Genomic DNA, 18,416 nt, shown 5'->3' with positions numbered 1-18,416 from the left:
ACTGGACAGGGTAGAGAAGGAGAAAGTTAGGACAAGAGAACAATAGCAGTGCACAGCGAAAAACAACAGGCTACTACATACTTACTCCACAATCTTATAGGGGCACTAAGTTAATGCAGTTACACAAGCTTTTTCAGGTTGCATAAAGACAGCCCCTAGTGCAACCAATAATTTAAAAATAACACAAAGCTCTCCTCTCCCTAACTTCTAACTTGGAATATTAGTAAGTAACTGACTATTGTGTCATATGGGTGAGCTCAAGGCCTTGTTGCCTGTAGTGAAACTGGCTGTGGAACTGTGGGATTTAACACAGTTATACTGGCACTATGCTGAAACATGAAGACTCTAGGCTATTATATGACCTTCTTCTTGTCCAGCAAATCATATTTCAGAGATGAAATATTTTGCAAGGAATGGCAATGCTTCTGTGTTGATTAACATGTAGTACAGGCTGCCTGAAGGAATTATTTTCTCCTCTGAACTTGTGAATCTTGCCCATATATTGACCAAGATAGGGTTGAGGTAAGAATGATTGCTATAAAGGGTCTCCCTACTTTTATAAATAGAATAGATATAGCAACAGCTATTTACTTTTTCAAGGTATACTGCAAGCCTTCCCACTGCATACAAGCATGCCACACTCATTTGGGATTGCTATCATATGCTAGAGCCAGTGTGGTATAGCAGTTTGAGTGCAGGATGTGGACTTGGAGATCAGGGTTCAAATCCAAGCTCAGTCATGGAAACCCATTGAGTGACCTTGGGGGACTCACACACTCTCAGCCCAAGAAAACCCCATGATAGCTTATCCTTAGGATCGCCATAAGTTAGAAGCGACTGGAAGGCACATGATAACAACAAATCATATGCTATTCCATATTACTCTTCACAGGGAAAGAATCAGTCTTGTGGAAAGTGCTTCTAATATTATCTAGCTATAACAAGTTGGATAACTGGGGGCAACTGCTGACAGCACATAGCAAAAGCCTTGCTCTGATTTCATCAGCATAAGCTGACCTCACAGACATTCACAGTGAGCCTACTGTAGGAAAAGCAAGTCTTTGATGGCTCTCCTCTCAACCCTGATAGGCATCTACTTCTGTTGTGTGACAACATCTGGATCTAATCCAATGTTGGGAGGGCACTCAACATTGTAGCACAGAAAAATTTGATAATGTGAATGAAGGCTAGAAATGTATTTTCTTGATAGAATAATGAATTCAAGGGGAAAAAGTGCCTTTTCAGAGGATGCATCCGTTCATCAATCCCCTCCATTGAAAACCTTCTTGAATACCATTTTCATTTTTTCTGGCACTAAACCAAAACATTTTCAAATGTGTTTTTGTCCAAGTCTTTTAAAGGTTTTAGTTCTGTTTCATGTTGTAGCTCTTTCTGCAGTACATTACTGATGTTATAGTTCATTATTTTCAGTAGTTTCATGCTGTAGTAAATTCTTGATATACAAATGTTGATTTATTGTTTAACTGTATATTGTTAGTCATCCTGCTACTTTTTATTTTAAGCTAAAGTGTGAGAAGTAAAGATGATGAGCTGGGGTTTGACAATAACAGATGAGGGTATGGGCCAATCCAATTGAATGGTACCTGCAAGCACACTTTGAGAACACATCCTTACTACTGTCAGTCAGTGGATTTTGCCCACTAGCCAGAGGCAGGTGACTAGTCCAAAGTCAATCAGGATGCTAAGCCTAAATGTGCATTTAAATGGATTTCCCCAGCTCCAGACCAGCAATCTAACCACTATGCCACACCAACTCTGTGAAGCTTTGCTCTATAAAGTATATCTGAGGTGTGAGTAGATCTTGCAATCCACCAACTGTAGCTAGTTACCAAATAGTGGCTGGGACATGTGTGGAACCAGATACAACAGATCAAGTAATGGAACCAGTTACCCACAACTCCCTAGCATCCATATGAAGGCAAAGCTTCCATATATAAGTACATATTTACATGTGTGTTACAAAAGATCAAAGATGCCGAAAGCACAATTGAGAAGGGAGAAAATTTCTATTATTCAGTCAGACACAGTCATTGATTTATAGTAAACTAATACTCTATCTGCAAATCCTATTTTATCTTCTGACCATTCCTAATATATGTAAATAAGCCTAAAATGTTACTATATTCTTCCAGATAAAGAACTTTAACACACAACCCAAGAAGTAATAGCAATTATTTACTCCAATTCAAAAAACATGGAATTATAGTGAACCGTCCATATTCTCTGTGGTAGAGGTGCATGATCCCCATGAAAGTGGAAAACCCACAAATAAAAAAACCCACAATTTTTTTACATGAAAGAAAACCTCTCTAGGAATCCACCAGAGGCTGACCACAAGATTGTGCTGGAGGACCTCCAGCGCAACCTCTGATGGACCTGACCATACAGTTGTGCTGGAAGACCCAGAGATTTCTGGAGAGAACCTACTCATCAAATCTGTGAATAATCAAATCCGCAAAAGTCAAAGCCACAAATATGGAGGGTCAACTGCAATTGTATTTTGCTAAGTAAGCTCCAGACTGCGTATAAGAGAGGCCTTGAAACTCACAATTTGATCCTGCAGCAGTCAAAGTTGACTTAGGGGTGAAACAGACCGCCCCAAAGGAGCAGCTTCAAGCCGCCCCGACAAAGCTGGATTGGGGCTGTAGCAACCGCATGTTGCGGCCTCAATCTGCCTTTTTGCTGGCTGAAAAAGGAGAAGCAAACAGCCACTCCTTTTTGCGTTAGCAAAAAGCCAGCTTTTGACTCTGCTGAAGCCAAAAGCTGGCTTTATGGTGCTCTGGCGGCATGTGGTGTCTAAATGTCGTGCTGCTGGAGCGTCTGAAGGCTGGCCCACATATGGACAGCTGGGTGGTGTGCAGCTGTCTTCCAGGTGGCTTCAGAGCATGTGGCATCAAAACATCATGCTCTGAAGCTGCCCAGATGGCAGTGCAAAGCAGTAGTCTGTTTCACCCCTTAATCTATCAGACACAGCTGTTACAAGGATAACTCCTATGCTGCCTGAAACAGCTGCCTCTGTAACTCTGTTTCTACTGGTAAGTGACTTGTGAACTTGAAGAACTTTTAAAAGCAGTTTGCTTTGTGGTATCTTTCTGTGTGTGAGAGAGAGGGAAAGGGCACAAAAGGTGTTCCTATTATACATAGTAAAAAAAAAATTCTACTGGTTATGCTTGAGCGCAATACTCTTAAAGTATCTGTTAAGACTCCTAGCACTATTTGTTACACTTCTAAGAACTGGGCTAAAATTGATCTATTAATGCATTAGATCAGCATACATCATTTTAGGCTAAAGGATTGTTTTTGTTTTTAACTAAGCAGATTGAAGCTATGTGTACTATCAAATACTAAATAAACTAAAATATGAAATAATGGTTACCAATCAATTTACTACTTGCAACAGGTGTGGACCACTTACATAGTAAACAAATAAACAAAAACAGTAAAGTATGGCCACAAGGCTTTACCACACTGATGGGCAAGGTATGTTCTGAGTGCTGCAAATGATCTCCAAAGCCCTATTTTGCAGCCCTCCAATTTTCCTGTATTCCCATGGCTCACTGATATGTTGTTGTTGTAATAATAATAATAATAATAATAATAATAATAATAATGTTGTTGTTGTTGTTGTTGTTTACCCCTTGCCCCACAGTGCTGTTTCAGGCTGGAGGGGGCTTTTTCAAAAGCAAAAGTGACCCAATATTTTTTTATGAAGAAAATCTCTCCTGGGCATTAAACTGCAAGCTCCCCTCTGCCTGCCCTCCAGCACTGAAAAACTCTCATGGTCGCTAGACAACAGGAGGAGCGTTGAAGCCATGATCTACTGAGGGTCAGTGGTGTGTATGTCCTGCTGCCTGCCCTTGCTCTCATATGTCCAAAAAAATATGTGCTTTGACAGCAGCCCTATTGCCTATTTGCTTACCTCGAGCATATTATAGATGATGTAGAGTTTAATGACAGATTGTCCTCTTATCAGGTGGTACATCATGGAATAGTCAACATAGTGCATCATGAAGTAGCAGATTACCAGTATAACTCCTTTGAAAATATCACAGACCTGAGCAGGCTGCAGCAAACGCCTGTCACTGAAATACATGAAGTACACAAAATAAGGAGTGTATTTTATACAGTTGCAGACTGAAGCCAGATAGTACCAATATAAAATTAATTTTTCAAAACAAATAAATAGGCCTCAAAGTCATTATTTCTAAAACAGCTTTGCATCAAATAGTAGATCATTGGACCCAGGTTACTGTCAGTAATCCACTCTTCAGTTCTTCTTCTTACCTCTTTCTTTGATAAAATTACAAGCTTGGTAGATGAAGGGAATGCTGTGGATATACTATATCTCGATTTCACTAAAGCCTTTGACAAAGTTTCCCATGACATTCTTGCAAACAAGCTTGTAAAATGTGGGTTAGACAAGGGAACTGTTAGATGGATTTGTAATTGGTTGACTGGCCGAACCCAAAGGGGTGCTCAACAATGGCTCCTTTTCATCCTGGAAAGAAGTGACCATTGTGGTCCCACAAGGCTCTGTCCTAGGCCCAGTACTATTCAACATCTTTATCAATGACTTAGATGACAGAATTGGGGACATACTTATCAAATTTGCAGATGACACCAAATTAGGAGGAATAGCTAATACTCCAGAGAACAGGATCAAAATTCAAAATGACCTGAATAGACTAGAAACCTGGGCCAAAGGTAACAAAATGAAATTCAACATGGAGAAATGTAAGGTACTGCACTTAGGGCAGAAAAATGAAAAGTACAGATATAGAATGGGGGGACACCTGGCTGAAGGAGAGTACATGTTCAAAGGATCTAGGAGTCCAAGTGGACCACAAATTGAACAAGAGTCAACAGTGTGATGCAGCAGCTAAAAAGGTCAATGCAATTTTACTGCATCAATAAAAGTATAGTGTCTAGATCATTAGAAGTAATAGTGCCACTGTATTGTTCAGGCCTCAGCTGGAATATTGTGTCCAGTTCTGGGCACCACAATTCAAAAAAGACATTGAGAAATTGGAATGTGTCCAAAGGAGGGTGACTAAAATGGTGAAGGGTCTGAAAACCATGTCCTATGAGGAACGACCTAGGGAGCTGGGGATGTTTAGCCTGGAGAAGGGAAGGTTAAGAGGTGATATGATAGCCCTGTTTAAATATCTGAAGGGATATCATATTGAGGAGGGAACAAGTTTGTTTTCTGCTGCTCCAGAGAACAGGACCATGAACAATGGATGCAAGCTCCAGGAAAAGAGATTCCATCTCAACATTAGGAGGAACTTCCTGACAGTAAGGGCTGTTCGACAATGGAACACACTCCCTAGTGGAGTCTCCTTCCCTGAAGGTCTTTAAACAGAAACTGGATGGCCATCTGTCGGGGATGCTTTGATTGAGAGTTCCTGCATGGCAGAATGGGGTTGGACTGGATGGCCCTTGTGGTCTCTTCCCACTCTACGATTCTATGGCCTGTTACAGACAGCCAAAATAAAGCTGCTTCGAGTCACAGTGGAGGTATGGTGTTTTAATGATGCATGCGTCCTAAGAGTCCAGAAATCGCACCAAAGCCACGCTCCAGCCCTAAGGACTGGAGCATGGCTTTGGTGTGGCTTCTGGATTCTTAGGACGCATGCATCATTGAAACACCATACCTCCACTGTGACTCGAAGCAGCTTTATTTTGGCTGTCTGTAACAGGCCTATGATTCTTTTTAATCTGCTGCATCTCTTTCTAAACTGCTTCTTTTCCACCATATTAACTACTTGTTAATTGGTGCCTGGATTTGCTTTTTTTCCTTTTCCATCTGTCTTTTGTATGTGTTCTGTCATTTAGATGTACGCCTACATGCCAGATTTGTTATTATTGATCATATGTCAGTTGCCATGCAAATTTTTGGACTAAGGGACATTATTTTTCTTACTAAACTGTGTGTATGTTTTCTTGTTAACAACATATTTAGCTTTTGTCTCTTATTGATCTAGGACTCAAAGCTGGCATTTTTATTTCCCATTTCTCATATTAAAATGATATTGAAAGTGATTTGCAAGAGGAGAGAAAACAAACTGTTTTGCTGTAAGCACAAAACTTCCATAAACATTTTGAACTGAACAAGGTCAATTTCTATTTCAAGAAATGACCCAGAATATCCAAAATATAATCAGCAAGCAGATGCTTAACAAAATGCTTGGGGCATGCTACACAGATTTGTACTTGGGAAGGCAAAGAAATTTAGACATTTATAGCTAAATGGAAATGTTTTAAACACAAAGTGATGAAGTAAAACAGATTTTCTTTTAAAAAAAGTCTTCATACAGACATTGTAGAGATTGCATTACTGAGTCCCGTACAAATTAGACCAGTGACTAGACATAGGTTTATACTTCTAATTCTGAAGAAAATGGGGAAAGAAGGTACTGTATAGTATTTTTTTTTTTGGGGGGGGGGTAGAATCCTACAGCAATAGAGGCTCAAAGGTAGGCAACCTAGGAGCCTACAGATTATTATTTCTCATGCTAACTGTGGGCACTAGCAAGTTCTTTATACACAAATTGTCAAGAGCCAGCACTATACCTGTCCCCATTGGATACAACTGTTCCCCCCCCCCCCCCCCAGAAACTGCAAATAGGCAGCCAATAGCTTGAGGGCTGGGACAGATTCACAGACCATCACTTTAAGTAGTACTGCTTTAAATGCTGTGCACTATCCATCTGCTTTAACTGCATGGCCAAAGGTAAAGGATTACAGGAGGTGTACTGTTGACTATGGTTCAAAGCTCTGAAACAAGCCAGGATCCTAAACTAATTTCAAACTGTACTTTATATCCATAGCTTGTTCCAAAGCTGCTAGATAGCATCCTAGTTCAGACTAAAATCAGAAACAATAGATATACAGAGATTAGTTTCAAACAGTTATGTAGAGACTTCTACAATGCACACAGGTGTGCCACCAAGGAAGGAGAAAAAAAGTTGCAAAATGTTCTCTTATATCTTATTTGGGCCAATGGAGTTTTTATTCATCCATTACCTAGTTTATTATTCACATTTTTATTAATATTTATCTACCACCCTTCTTCCTAAATGACCACCAATGCAATGCAGATTAAACCTGAATGGAACAATAAAACTATCAAAACAAAACAAAATAACTAACCATTAAAACTTTAAAAACAACAATAACAGTACATTATTGGGCTAGAACTTTAAAAACAACAATAACAGTACACTATTGGGCTAGACAAAGTAACTGTTACATGGATTTGTAATTGATTGACCGGCTGAACCCAAAGGGTGCTCAACAATGGCTTCTTTTCATCCTGGAGAGAAGTGACCAGTGGGGTCCCACAGGGCTCTGTCTTGGGCTCAGTGCTATTCAACATCTTTATCAATGACTTGGATGACGGAATTGGGGGCATACTTATCAAATTTGCAGATGACACCAAATTAGGAGGAGCAGCTAATACCCCAGAGGACAAGATCAAAATTCAAAATGACCTGAATAGACTAAAAAGCTTGGCAAAATGAATTTCAACATGGAGAAATGTAAGGTACTGCACTTCGGGCGGAAAAATGAAATGCACAGATATAAGATGGGGGACACCTAGCTGAATGAGACTACGTGTGAAAGGGATCTGGGAGTCCAAGTAGACCACAAGTTGAACATGAGTCAACAGTGCAATGTGGCAGCTAAAAAGGCCTATGCAAATTTAGGCTGTATCAACAAAAGTATAGTGTCTAGATCAAGGGAAGTAATAGTGCGACTCTATTCTGCTTTGGTCAGGCCCCACCTGGAATACTATGTCTAGTTCTGGACACCACAATTCAAAAAGGATGTGGAGAAAGTGAAGCGTGTCCAAAGGACGGCGACTAAAATGGTGAAGGGTCTGGAAACCATGCCCTATGAGGAATGACTTAGGGAGCTGGGGATGTTTAGCCTGGAGAAGTGAAGGTTAAGAGGTGATATGATAGCACTGTTTAAATTCTTAAAGAGATGCCATGTTGAGGCGGGAGAAAGCTTGTTTTCTGCTGCTCCAGAGACTAGGACCCAAAGCAATGGATGCAAGCTCTAGGAAAAGAGATTCCACCTCAGCATTCGGAAGAACTTTCTGACAGTAAGGGCTGTTCGACAGTGGAACAAACTCCCTCGGAGTGTAGTGGAGTCTCCTTCCTTGGAGGTCTTTAAACAGAGGCTGAATGGCCATCTGTCAGGGATGCTTTGATTTAGATTTCCTGCAAGGCAGGGGGTTGGACTGGATGGCCCTTGCGGTCTCTTCAGACTCCCTGATTCTAGTGTTGGACTATGATTCTGGAGGCCAAGCTCGAATACCGGCTTAGCCATGGAAACTCACTGGGTGACCTTGGTCAAGTCACACTCTCTCAATCTCAGGATGATGGCAATAACAACCCTCCTCTGAAGAAACATGCCAAGAAAACTCCATGATAGGGTCACTATAAGTCAGAAACAATTTGAAGGCACGAACAACAACAAAATAAAAAGAGCCCTTGCCACCTGCTAGTTAAGAGCTTAAGGTATACAGACAAATGCTACCAATGGTTGTCCGGCCCATCATTATAAAATTCTCCTCCCAAAACACACACATGCAATAATTACAAAAATGTGCAAAACTGTTTTTAGCTGAGCATGTAGTATTTTAGCTGGCATCTAGTACATATCAGCATTTTAGCAGCCATCTTTTTAGCTTGCTTTTAGTACATACAATTGAAAAACAACAACCTCAGCTCTGTTGGTCAGATTGCTGTCCCAGGAAACATCTGTACTAATCAATGGATCTATATGTCTATTTCCTGATGTGAATAAAGTTTTTCAAAGGCTCAGATCATAAGTAGTTTTTAATATGTTGCAGTCAGTATTATCTTTATTATACAGTACGACAGCAGTTTAAATAAATGCTTTATATGTTTCACAAAAGCAGAGCACTGACTCCACCTGCTGGTAACGGAGAACACTAGCAAGCAATGCTGATCATAAATGAACTTAACATGAATATGTTAAATGAGTAAAGAAAAACCTTAAACATGCACTAGATAGGATCAGTAGAAGTGACATCTTTAAATGGCACTGGTCCCATGGGCGCTCCCACTGGTTGCCAAGTTAATAGAAATAAGATTTTTTCAATGGAAAGCCTGTCCAGCTACTTCATCTGAGGATCCATGAAAACTCATGCTAAATTAAATCAGTCTACAAGATTCTGCCCCATCCCCTTTTCCCTTTTAGCCCAGCTTTGCTGTTATCTGTTGTCACATCAGCTTCAAATTCTGGCAACCCTATGGATGAGAGACTTCCAAGAATTCTGTCATCTACAGCCCTGCTTAGGTTTTGCAAACTCAGAACCATGGTTTTCTTTACAGAATCAATCCACTTGTAAAGCAGTCTTCATATTTTCCTACAGCTTTACTGAGCAGTAAGTCATGTTATCTCATGGTATGCCCAAAGTATGATAGCTTCTGTTAGTCATTTTAACTCCTAGTGAATCCAAAATTATTTTGTCCAGCTAAGTATTAATATAACAGACTGGGTTTTTAAAAAATTTAATTGAATGTAATCTTTTCCTGACTTTTTTGAGCTAGCTTGATAACCATAACTGGCAACCAAAGTGTCATTACAGAGCTGGCCGTAGTCCATCAGTGAACGACTCATTACTAATGAAAGTCCAAGAGCATCTAAGAAAAATGAGGCTCGACATATCATATGAAACTGATCTATTCTATAGAGAAGTGGAACTATTTTCAATTTTATTAATCTCTCTTTATTTTCTCGTATAAAAAGCAGCACAGGCGACACGGACCGGAATCCAAAGGGATAGTTCTGTTGATGCATTCCAGCAGAACCAGGTAGGCTCTTTCCCTGTTGGCTCTGGAGGCAGAGGGCTGCAAGTGAGATGGTTGGAATGTTTTTTGTCATGTTAGCAGATAAAGGTCAGTATGACATTTATTCTAGACATCAGACATTTCTTTTCCAGTTAACTAACTGATATCTATTTTCCTCTAAATCAGGGGTGGAACTCATGAAGGTCTCCAGATGTTATGTTGTGGAACTAGGACTTCCAGAAACCCTAACCAGCAAAGCCAATGGTAAGGGATGCTGAGACTTGTAATCCTGCTTCATTGGACAAGCACCAGGCCCAGAGGGTCTAAGGAAAAAGTTCCGGGCAAGATGGGCAGGCATCGGATTTTCACACATACACCGCCACCAATGAAACCATCGTGGCCGCCATGCTGGACAAGCACCAGCCCTATAGAGCCTAAGGAAGGAGGGTCAAACAGGGAGGGAAGGCACTAGATCCTCACCCCCTGCCCCCACTGATGAGAGCACAAGCTACTGTGCCTCACAAATGCCAGGCTCAGAGGGCCTAAGAAAGGACAGCTGGGCAGGAAGGGAGAGCACTGGATCCTCACCACCCCCTCACTGCTGCCAAGAAAATTGTGGCCATAACACAGGACAAGAGCTAGGCCCAGAGTTCCTAAGGAAGGAGGGCCAGGAAGAGACGAAGGCTGCCAGATCTTCACTGACCTCCTATCACCATGAAGAACATTGTGGCTGCTGTGATGAACATGCATCAGCTCAGAGGGCCTAAAGAAGGAGGGCAGGGTAGGGAGGAAGGGCATCAGATCCTCATTGCCCCCTCCCATGACTGAGACCACTGTGGCCATTAAGCAGCTATTCTATGACCATATTAACTAATACGACTACCATTTTTTTCTCATAGCATACCTAGTAAAATCAAATCTAGGATCTAGAAATCTGAAATGGGCTAGGGAAGCTATGTACTTACTATTTTGTTTAAACAATTTGAAAAACTGTACAATTTTTCAGATGTTTTGCACATTCTTAAACAAAAGTAACTTATTTGACCCACTTGGGAGTCAAAGGAGACATTTCCTGCTATGGCGAATGTGTTAATAAATGCTGTTCATATTGGTGATGTTTCATCTGACTTGGCTATCAAACAGAAAACTCAAATAGAGGATTCACACACTACATTTTTGGAGATAATCTAAAATATTAAGGGTATACTTTAACATGTGTTCATTGACACATTATATTTTTAACTGTGGTCTTAAAGCTGTAGATTACACCAAAAAGTGGAAATGAAACATACATTTTGTAATGAAACATACATGTTGTAATACATGCATCAAATGGTTTTACTCAAGACAGAGTAGATGGATAAAATTCTTGTGTGCCTGATATTAGTTAAAGAAACTACTTTGTATCAGGAATGTTTACATTCAGCTACGAATTGTTTGCACTTTGTTTGCAGTTTGACTATTAACAAAACTGCATGCGAACAATCAGCACAACAACATGCTAAGAAAGAAAGAAAAACACCAACCTCATTCTTAGGCCTCGGTGAGAGCTGTCTCAAAACAAACAGGGCAAAATAAGAAATTGTAATCAAAGAAGTTTAAATACACCCTTTTAAAAATGCACTTTTAAAAAAACTGGATAAGGTAATTGTTAGGAGATAGTAAGATCCATTATTCAAAATCATTACTGTATTTTAGCATGTATTTAGTATGCTACACAAAATATAACTTGGTTTTTTTTTTCATCTGACAGAGGAAAAGAGACATCCGAGGGCCAGAAAAACCAATGAGAAAGACACTCTGTGGTATTCAAAATAAGCTTCCAATTAACATGTTAATAAAAAGCATTATCTACTTAAATCACAGTACCTTCTGCGATACTCAAACATTTTATAAACATTATAAAGGCCCTGCCTAGACCATCTTTTCCAGATAAATCATTTTTCATAAAGCAAGGAATAAACATCCCCTCTCCCCTTCATACACTGGCTTGTCATTATACTGTTGACTTATGTGAAGTCAAACTTTCCCACTATGTCCGAATCAGGAGCCTATGGCTTAATGTTAGTTAATAAACCAGAATAATAAGCCATCAGGATTATCTTGAGTTAAGCAGATTGTAAGACAGAGTTTTCCCATTCAGATGTAATGGGGTACTCCAGTTTATTACAATCAGCCCTCCTTATCCATGGATTTTTTTATCCACAGCTTCAAGCATCCACAGACTGAAAATATTCAAAAAAAGTATACGTTCCAAATAGCAAACCTTGATTTTGCCATTTTATATAAGGGACATCATTTTGCTATGCCACTGTATTTATTGGAACTTGAGCATCCATGGATTTTGTTATCCACAGGGGGTCATGGAACCAAATCCCAGCGGATAATAAGGGCCCACTGTATAAGCTATGGAAGGCCCATCAAAGGTGATAGACGGGGGAGCATAGGAGAAACATTATCAGAATCAGGGGTTTATGAAGCCAAGCAAAAAGATAATTTGAATCAAGCCATTTTATACTTCACTATGTAATGCAGCAAAGGTCTGAAAAACACTTCATCTACTTTGTACATTTGAACTGAGTTTAAAATCAGTTATAGCTTGAATAAAAAGATGTTCTTGGGTTAACTAAAGAGATTTCTGCTCAAGTAAGATGATCCATAAATTTCTATAGCATCCCTCCTTCTGCTGCACTCCAAGTACCAGATTCCATTTTTTAGAAGAATCCTGACATTCAACAGTGGATTTTCAAGGGTACAAGGGGATGTACTGGGGAGGCAAAATGAGGAAGCACATTTTATATCTGGAGTTAAATTTATATACATCTTTGAATCCAAACCAGTGCTATAGTTATTCCATTAGCAGGTACTATCCACAAGAAAAAAAGTTATTATCATGATAGCCCATCTTCCCAAATCTTATAGTGGGTTACCACTTGTCTAAAAAAAGACCTATATAGAGATGTCCCTTCCTAATTCCAACAGTCAATTTTTATTTGACCCAGGAAAGCAGGTAATTGGTTACTTAACTGTCTAACAAGCCTCCCATTCAAAGAGATATGATTATTAGGCTGTCTAGCAAAATAGTCAAATAACAAGTTTTCTCTAAGAACTGGGAGGCCAACCTCATCTTAACTTTAATGTGAAAATCTATTGTGATTGGATCATTCCTTTCATTATCTTTCCAGAAGTTTTTTTAAACAAACGTCACTACAAATGACATTAGTTTTTCTCTAAAATGTGTCTCATCTATCCATGTTAAATTAATTTATGATTACAAGTATTTTGGTTAACAAATGATTTGCTCCATTTTTGACGGCACAATCTATAAGGTTGCAATGTATGTAGAGAAACCATATACCTGGCAGCATAACAGAAAAACAGAATATATACTCACCATGGAGAAGTTCCATGTGACATCACATTCCATCCTATAAAGGAAGTGAAAGTGCTCCTCCCTTCATTCTGATTTATAAGAAATAAAAGAGAAAGAGAGAGAAAGAAGGTTGTAATGTTGCTACACTACGTTGTTGACCATCATGGAAAGGGCAGGGCTAATTTTGAGAGCTTTATTTTCCCTCATGTGGTATGTACAGATTGCAGCAGAAAAGGGATATTTTCTCCTTTGAGATGAAAGGTATGAATCACATCTTCGATTTAAGTTTTAGGAAATCAAGCCTCAAACCTAGAAAGAAATAGCTAGAGTAAACTAGCATAAGGCCTAATGCAGAGTCTCATTTTTAAATAATCGGAATCTTAAAATATGAGAGAATAGAAAAGAAACACAGAAGACTGTATTTCTAAATAGGTTGTATTACCACTTTATTTTGTAGAATTTATTTTTATTGTTTATATTGCTGGTGCACAGATTATCTATGGACTTCAATGGTCTCCAGTTATGTATGTTTGCTTGTACAAGAATATACTGTTGCAGACAACAGTACATTTACATATTATAAAAGTTACAAAACTATTCCATATATTGGACTAAAATGATTTAAACCTAGGAGGGATCAAAGGAAACTTGACACAACTAAAAGGTAGGATTATTTTATAAAGGCTAATTATGACATAAAATAAAAATATTAATGGAGGACTTCTCAAAAGAAATTTAAAAGTTGTGGTAGAAGGAACTCACTGTTTTTTGTTTTTTTGGTTACCAACCAGCTCAGTAAATGGTAAAAGTTACTATAATATCTCCTTTAGGGGTAGTGCTTAAAATAACTTACACAAAATTGGTTTAAATTAAGCTACGCCCATCAGATATAACAGGGCATAAATATGAATAAGCAATAAACAATTTAAAAAAATTCCTGAAAAGAGCATCTAATCATTAATGGCTGAATTAACACTAAGTTTGGTATCAGTCATCGGAGAAAGTACAATCATGTACTTGCTCACTTTTTGTATCTGCTAGATGCCACAACTGTTTGTTTATTCTCCTAGACCTCAATCTGCAAGATGGAGGAAGAAGCAATGGCATAGCTTTATGTGGCTTGCAAAAGTTAAGAATACAGTTGACATTAAGAAAGTCTCCATCTGGTAAAAACTGTTGAATTCTCAGGCATCAAAAGATACCAGTAAGTTTTCACTGTGTGGCTCTTTTCTAACAAGAACAACAAACTCTATTATTTTAAAATAATAATAATACTTTAACTTTGCTAGCCAAACATATAGGTCAAATGATCCCCATGTATCTGGCAGTCTTACAAAAACCCAAAATCAATTAAACTTATTCCTCTCATAAATGATCTGCCAAAACCAAAAGATGCGTGAATACAGAAGAGCAGAAAACAACCTAGTTAGGAAGACATTTCCACATTCTGATTTTATAAAATCTTAGAGATCGGATGCTTTAAAACAAAAAGGCTATATGAAGTTCACTGTTTGTACTTCACACCATTCATGGTGTCATGGATAGGAATTAACCTCAAAAAAAAAAAAAGGGGGGGGGAAGAGAAGGAGATTTTTTGCTTCAGAGGAATAAAGGATAAAAGACTATAATTATAAAAGCCTAGAATAAAATATGCACAAAGAAAGGAGATGAAGGATATTTAATCTCTCTGTTGAGATCTTGCGGGGGGAAACAGAATGAAGGGAGGAGCACTTTTAGTTTCTACACAGAATGGAATATGATGTTGTGCCTACAGAAAGGCCTTTCAAACAGCTCAAAAAACTCAAAGGGAAGAATCCACACATAAAAAAGGAGGATGATTAAGAACCACCCGTATCAAGAGATTTAGTCATTTCAGTACTTTATTCAGTATTTTAGTACTTGAATGGCACTGGTTAAAACATACCTAGATATCTGGAATGAATATGTTTTTCCAGTATTGTTTAAAACTATCAAAACATACAAAAACTCAAGTCAAGATACCTAAAAGCAGCAATCTTTTACAGAACAACTTATACAGTGCACAAAAAGCATGTATCAATCACTACTTAAAACAGCCCAAGTGAAACATTTATGAAACCATGGTACTTAATAGATAGTATCAAACTCCATTTATGGAATACACTCGGTCCCTCCACATTTGTGGCTTTGACTTTTGCAGGTTTGATTATTCACAGATTTTATTAATATGTTCTCTCTAGGAATATCTAGGTCCTCCAGCGCAACTCTATGGTCTAACCAAAACTTGCACCGAAGGGCCTAGAGATTCCTAGAGAGAACACACCACTAGGCATTTGTAGCTCCTCCAGCAGAATTCTATGGTCAATGTCTGGTAGATGTTAACCACAGAGTTGCACTGGAAGACCTAGGGATTCTCATAGAGGTGTTCTCTCAGGAAAAAAACCCAGTGATTTTGTTATTTGTGGTTTTTCCACATTCACGGGGGTCCTGTGCCCTAACCCCATCGAATGTGGAGGGATGAGTGTAATTCAAAATGAATATATTATTGCGGGGATGCGGCGGGGGGGGGGGGAGGATATGTAAAAGAAATCTTTACTGACAACCCCACTGAACTGAACAAGAAACTAATAACAATTTTGATTTATTTGAATTGTTCTTCTTCACAGTACCTTGAATACTCTGAAGTCTTAGATGTTGATTTCAGAAGCAATTTCCCCCCAGAATCACGCAACTGGTCTTAACTGAAGAAAAATGTTCATATAGCACCTGACTTCATACACTACCATTTTTATTATCAAAATTATGAAAGTAAGTAAAGTAGTCAGTTTAAGAAACAGCCTGTAAAAAGAACTTTCTTTGTTGAGGCATAAGATTTAATAAGACAGCCATGGCATCCTGTGTACTCTTTATGGTTTACCTAGATGAAACCATTATTATTATTATTATTACTACTAGTATTACATTACACACCAAGTATTCATATGTGTTCATAATAATTATGCCAATGTCTGTAACAGTGCTAAAAGACCAGGTTTCTTAGAGGCTTCACTGGGGGGAGGGGGAACCATACTTCACTGTCATATAGACTTTGAAAAGGCATATTATAACCTCTTCTTTATGAAGTGAGGGTCATGATATAGCAATAGCAGCTTCATTTATATACAGTCTTCCCTTACGTGGGGGATCCATTTCGGACCCCCCTGCGTAAGGGGAAAAACGCGGATGCTCAAGCCCCATTCAAATGAATGGGCCTCGTGCCCGCGGTGGCGTGGTGGTGGCATGCGGGGCGCACGCCACAGAAGCGTGTGCCATTGTTTCTTTCCAGTGTGTGCCTCCTTTCCTTCCAGCGCAGTTTCCAGAGTATGCTGGAAGCCGCGCAAAACACGCACACGTATAATGGGGGGCGCACTGTACTACTTCATACCACAGCAGTCTCTAAGCAGTTTACAACTGTAAGCTAATTGCCCCCATCAAGCTGGGTACTCATTTTAGCGACCTCAGAAGGATGCCAGGCTTGAGTCAACCGTAGGCCCGGGCTGGGATTGAACCCACAACCCTGTGGTTAGTGAGTGAGGAGCTGCAGTACTGGCACTTTAACCACTGCACCACCAGGGCTCCATGATATACTAACATATAGCAGTGTTCATATAGGTGTCTGCCAAGTTGATTGACCTAGCCTTGTTCAGGCATTAGTCACCAAACCTTCTTCAACATGGGAAGAGTGAATGGCTAACCTGACTCATATCACTTTCCTTACATGGAAAACGTTGTGGAGAGGAGAGGTTTCCATTCACATGGAGGCTGAAAGGAAACACTTTTTTAAGGATTCAATAAAGGAGGCATTAGTGAAATGAAGACATCAGTTTATTTAAAGACATGCTGGTCCACATGTCAGCATTCAAGCTGAGCAAAATATGGTACTGAAGCAAACTTTATATCTTCTTAGAAAGTGTGCTCAGCAAGTTCATACAACAACATATAGCAAATCATGGTAAGATACAGCAAATCACAGCATTTGCTAAGCTGTATAGAAAACTGTCATGCAAATGTGTTAATAACACATCAAGTGAACATGTGTTGAACATTTCAGACTGTTCTTATTATTAACAGGAAGGACCACTTAGTTTGAAGGCAGAATTGTAATACTCTGGCAATACTTAAACTGCCTTTCCTTTTGATTACTAAGAATGGAAGATCTTTAACATTTTATTGACTAAGGGTACTTTTCCATACTTTATAACAATAGCAAGTACATTTTCTATACTGCTTATCAGTGCACTTAAGCACTCCCTAAGCAGTTTACAATGTGTAAGCTAATTGCTTCCAACAAGCTGGGTTCTCATTTTAGCAACCTACGGAAGGATGCCAGGCTGAGTTGGCCCTTGAGCCCTGCCTGGGATCGAACTCACAACTTTGTGATTGTGAGAACCACTGCGCCACCAGGACTCTCTTTAGCCTTATGGTTGCTCTCTAACTTTTCCCTTCAAGGCTTTTCATGCCAGCAAGGTACCTGATTTGTCTAGCTATTGCTCACTTAGAAAGACTTCATCTGAATAGGAACATCTCCTCTTCAGGAATGTCACTTTCGACATGAAGAACGCAATGGGGATGTGCTAGCCTGCTTCCATTTTCAAGAGACTGTTGTGTGTAACACTCAAGCAGGGCTTCTACCTTTCTGTGAATGATGATGAGAACTTTACCACACTTCTTTGCCCAATGAGAAAAGATGGGAGAGGTAATATTCTCAAACTGTGCCTGATAATATGAACACACAGTTTACAAAGTGGTTATAAGCAAACCAAAGGCAGTTTCCAGTTGATCAATTATATTCACCCATTGCATATTGTAAATCCGGGGAGAAAATGGTCACTGACATTTTTTAAGACAAGACATGGAAGAAGACTTGCAATTTTTGCGAATTACAAAAACACACACAAACCTTGCTGAGAGTGACTGAAAAGGTCAAAGCAAAAACCTCATAACATATTATATTACCAAAAAATAGTAAATGAGCATTGTCAATAAATTTCTCAAGGACATTCACAGACAGGACTGTTTTCTTGAACACTGTCTAATGTTTTTCTAAAACCTTGTCATACAGACAAGTTAACAAGGGCAAACAGCTAGGATAAAATTCAACAACTATGAATGGTGATATGTATAACACTACCAACTCTAAATGGTATATTCCAGGATTATCTTTGCTTGCAAATTAT

At 39.1% G+C, this 18,416-nt stretch overlaps 1 protein-coding gene across 2 annotated transcripts in view; it reads right to left on the bottom strand.

The window, feature by feature from the left end:
- Positions 1-18,416, bottom strand: part of TAPT1 (transmembrane anterior posterior transformation 1) — a 59,639-nt gene that overhangs the window by 19,054 nt on the left and 22,169 nt on the right. Inside the window, exons 4-5 of one of the 2 annotated variants that reach the window (XM_089524761.1) lie at positions 11,375-11,398; positions 3,941-4,103 (exon numbers count right to left, since the gene is read on the bottom strand). In XM_089524761.1, the coding sequence (XP_089380887.1) occupies positions 3,941-4,103; positions 11,375-11,398 (187 nt within the window). The remainder of the gene's footprint in view (positions 1-3,940; positions 4,104-11,374; positions 11,399-18,416) is intronic. The other variant, XM_089524762.1, reaches the window with a different exon arrangement.

This window comes from Sceloporus occidentalis, unplaced genomic scaffold (assembly GCF_023333645.1).
Source record: "Sceloporus occidentalis isolate IW3139 unplaced genomic scaffold, rSceOcc1.0.p SCAF_5, whole genome shotgun sequence".
Taxonomy (NCBI): domain Eukaryota; kingdom Metazoa; phylum Chordata; class Lepidosauria; order Squamata; family Phrynosomatidae; genus Sceloporus; species Sceloporus occidentalis.
This window is presented reverse-complemented; position numbering and strand designations above follow the sequence as displayed.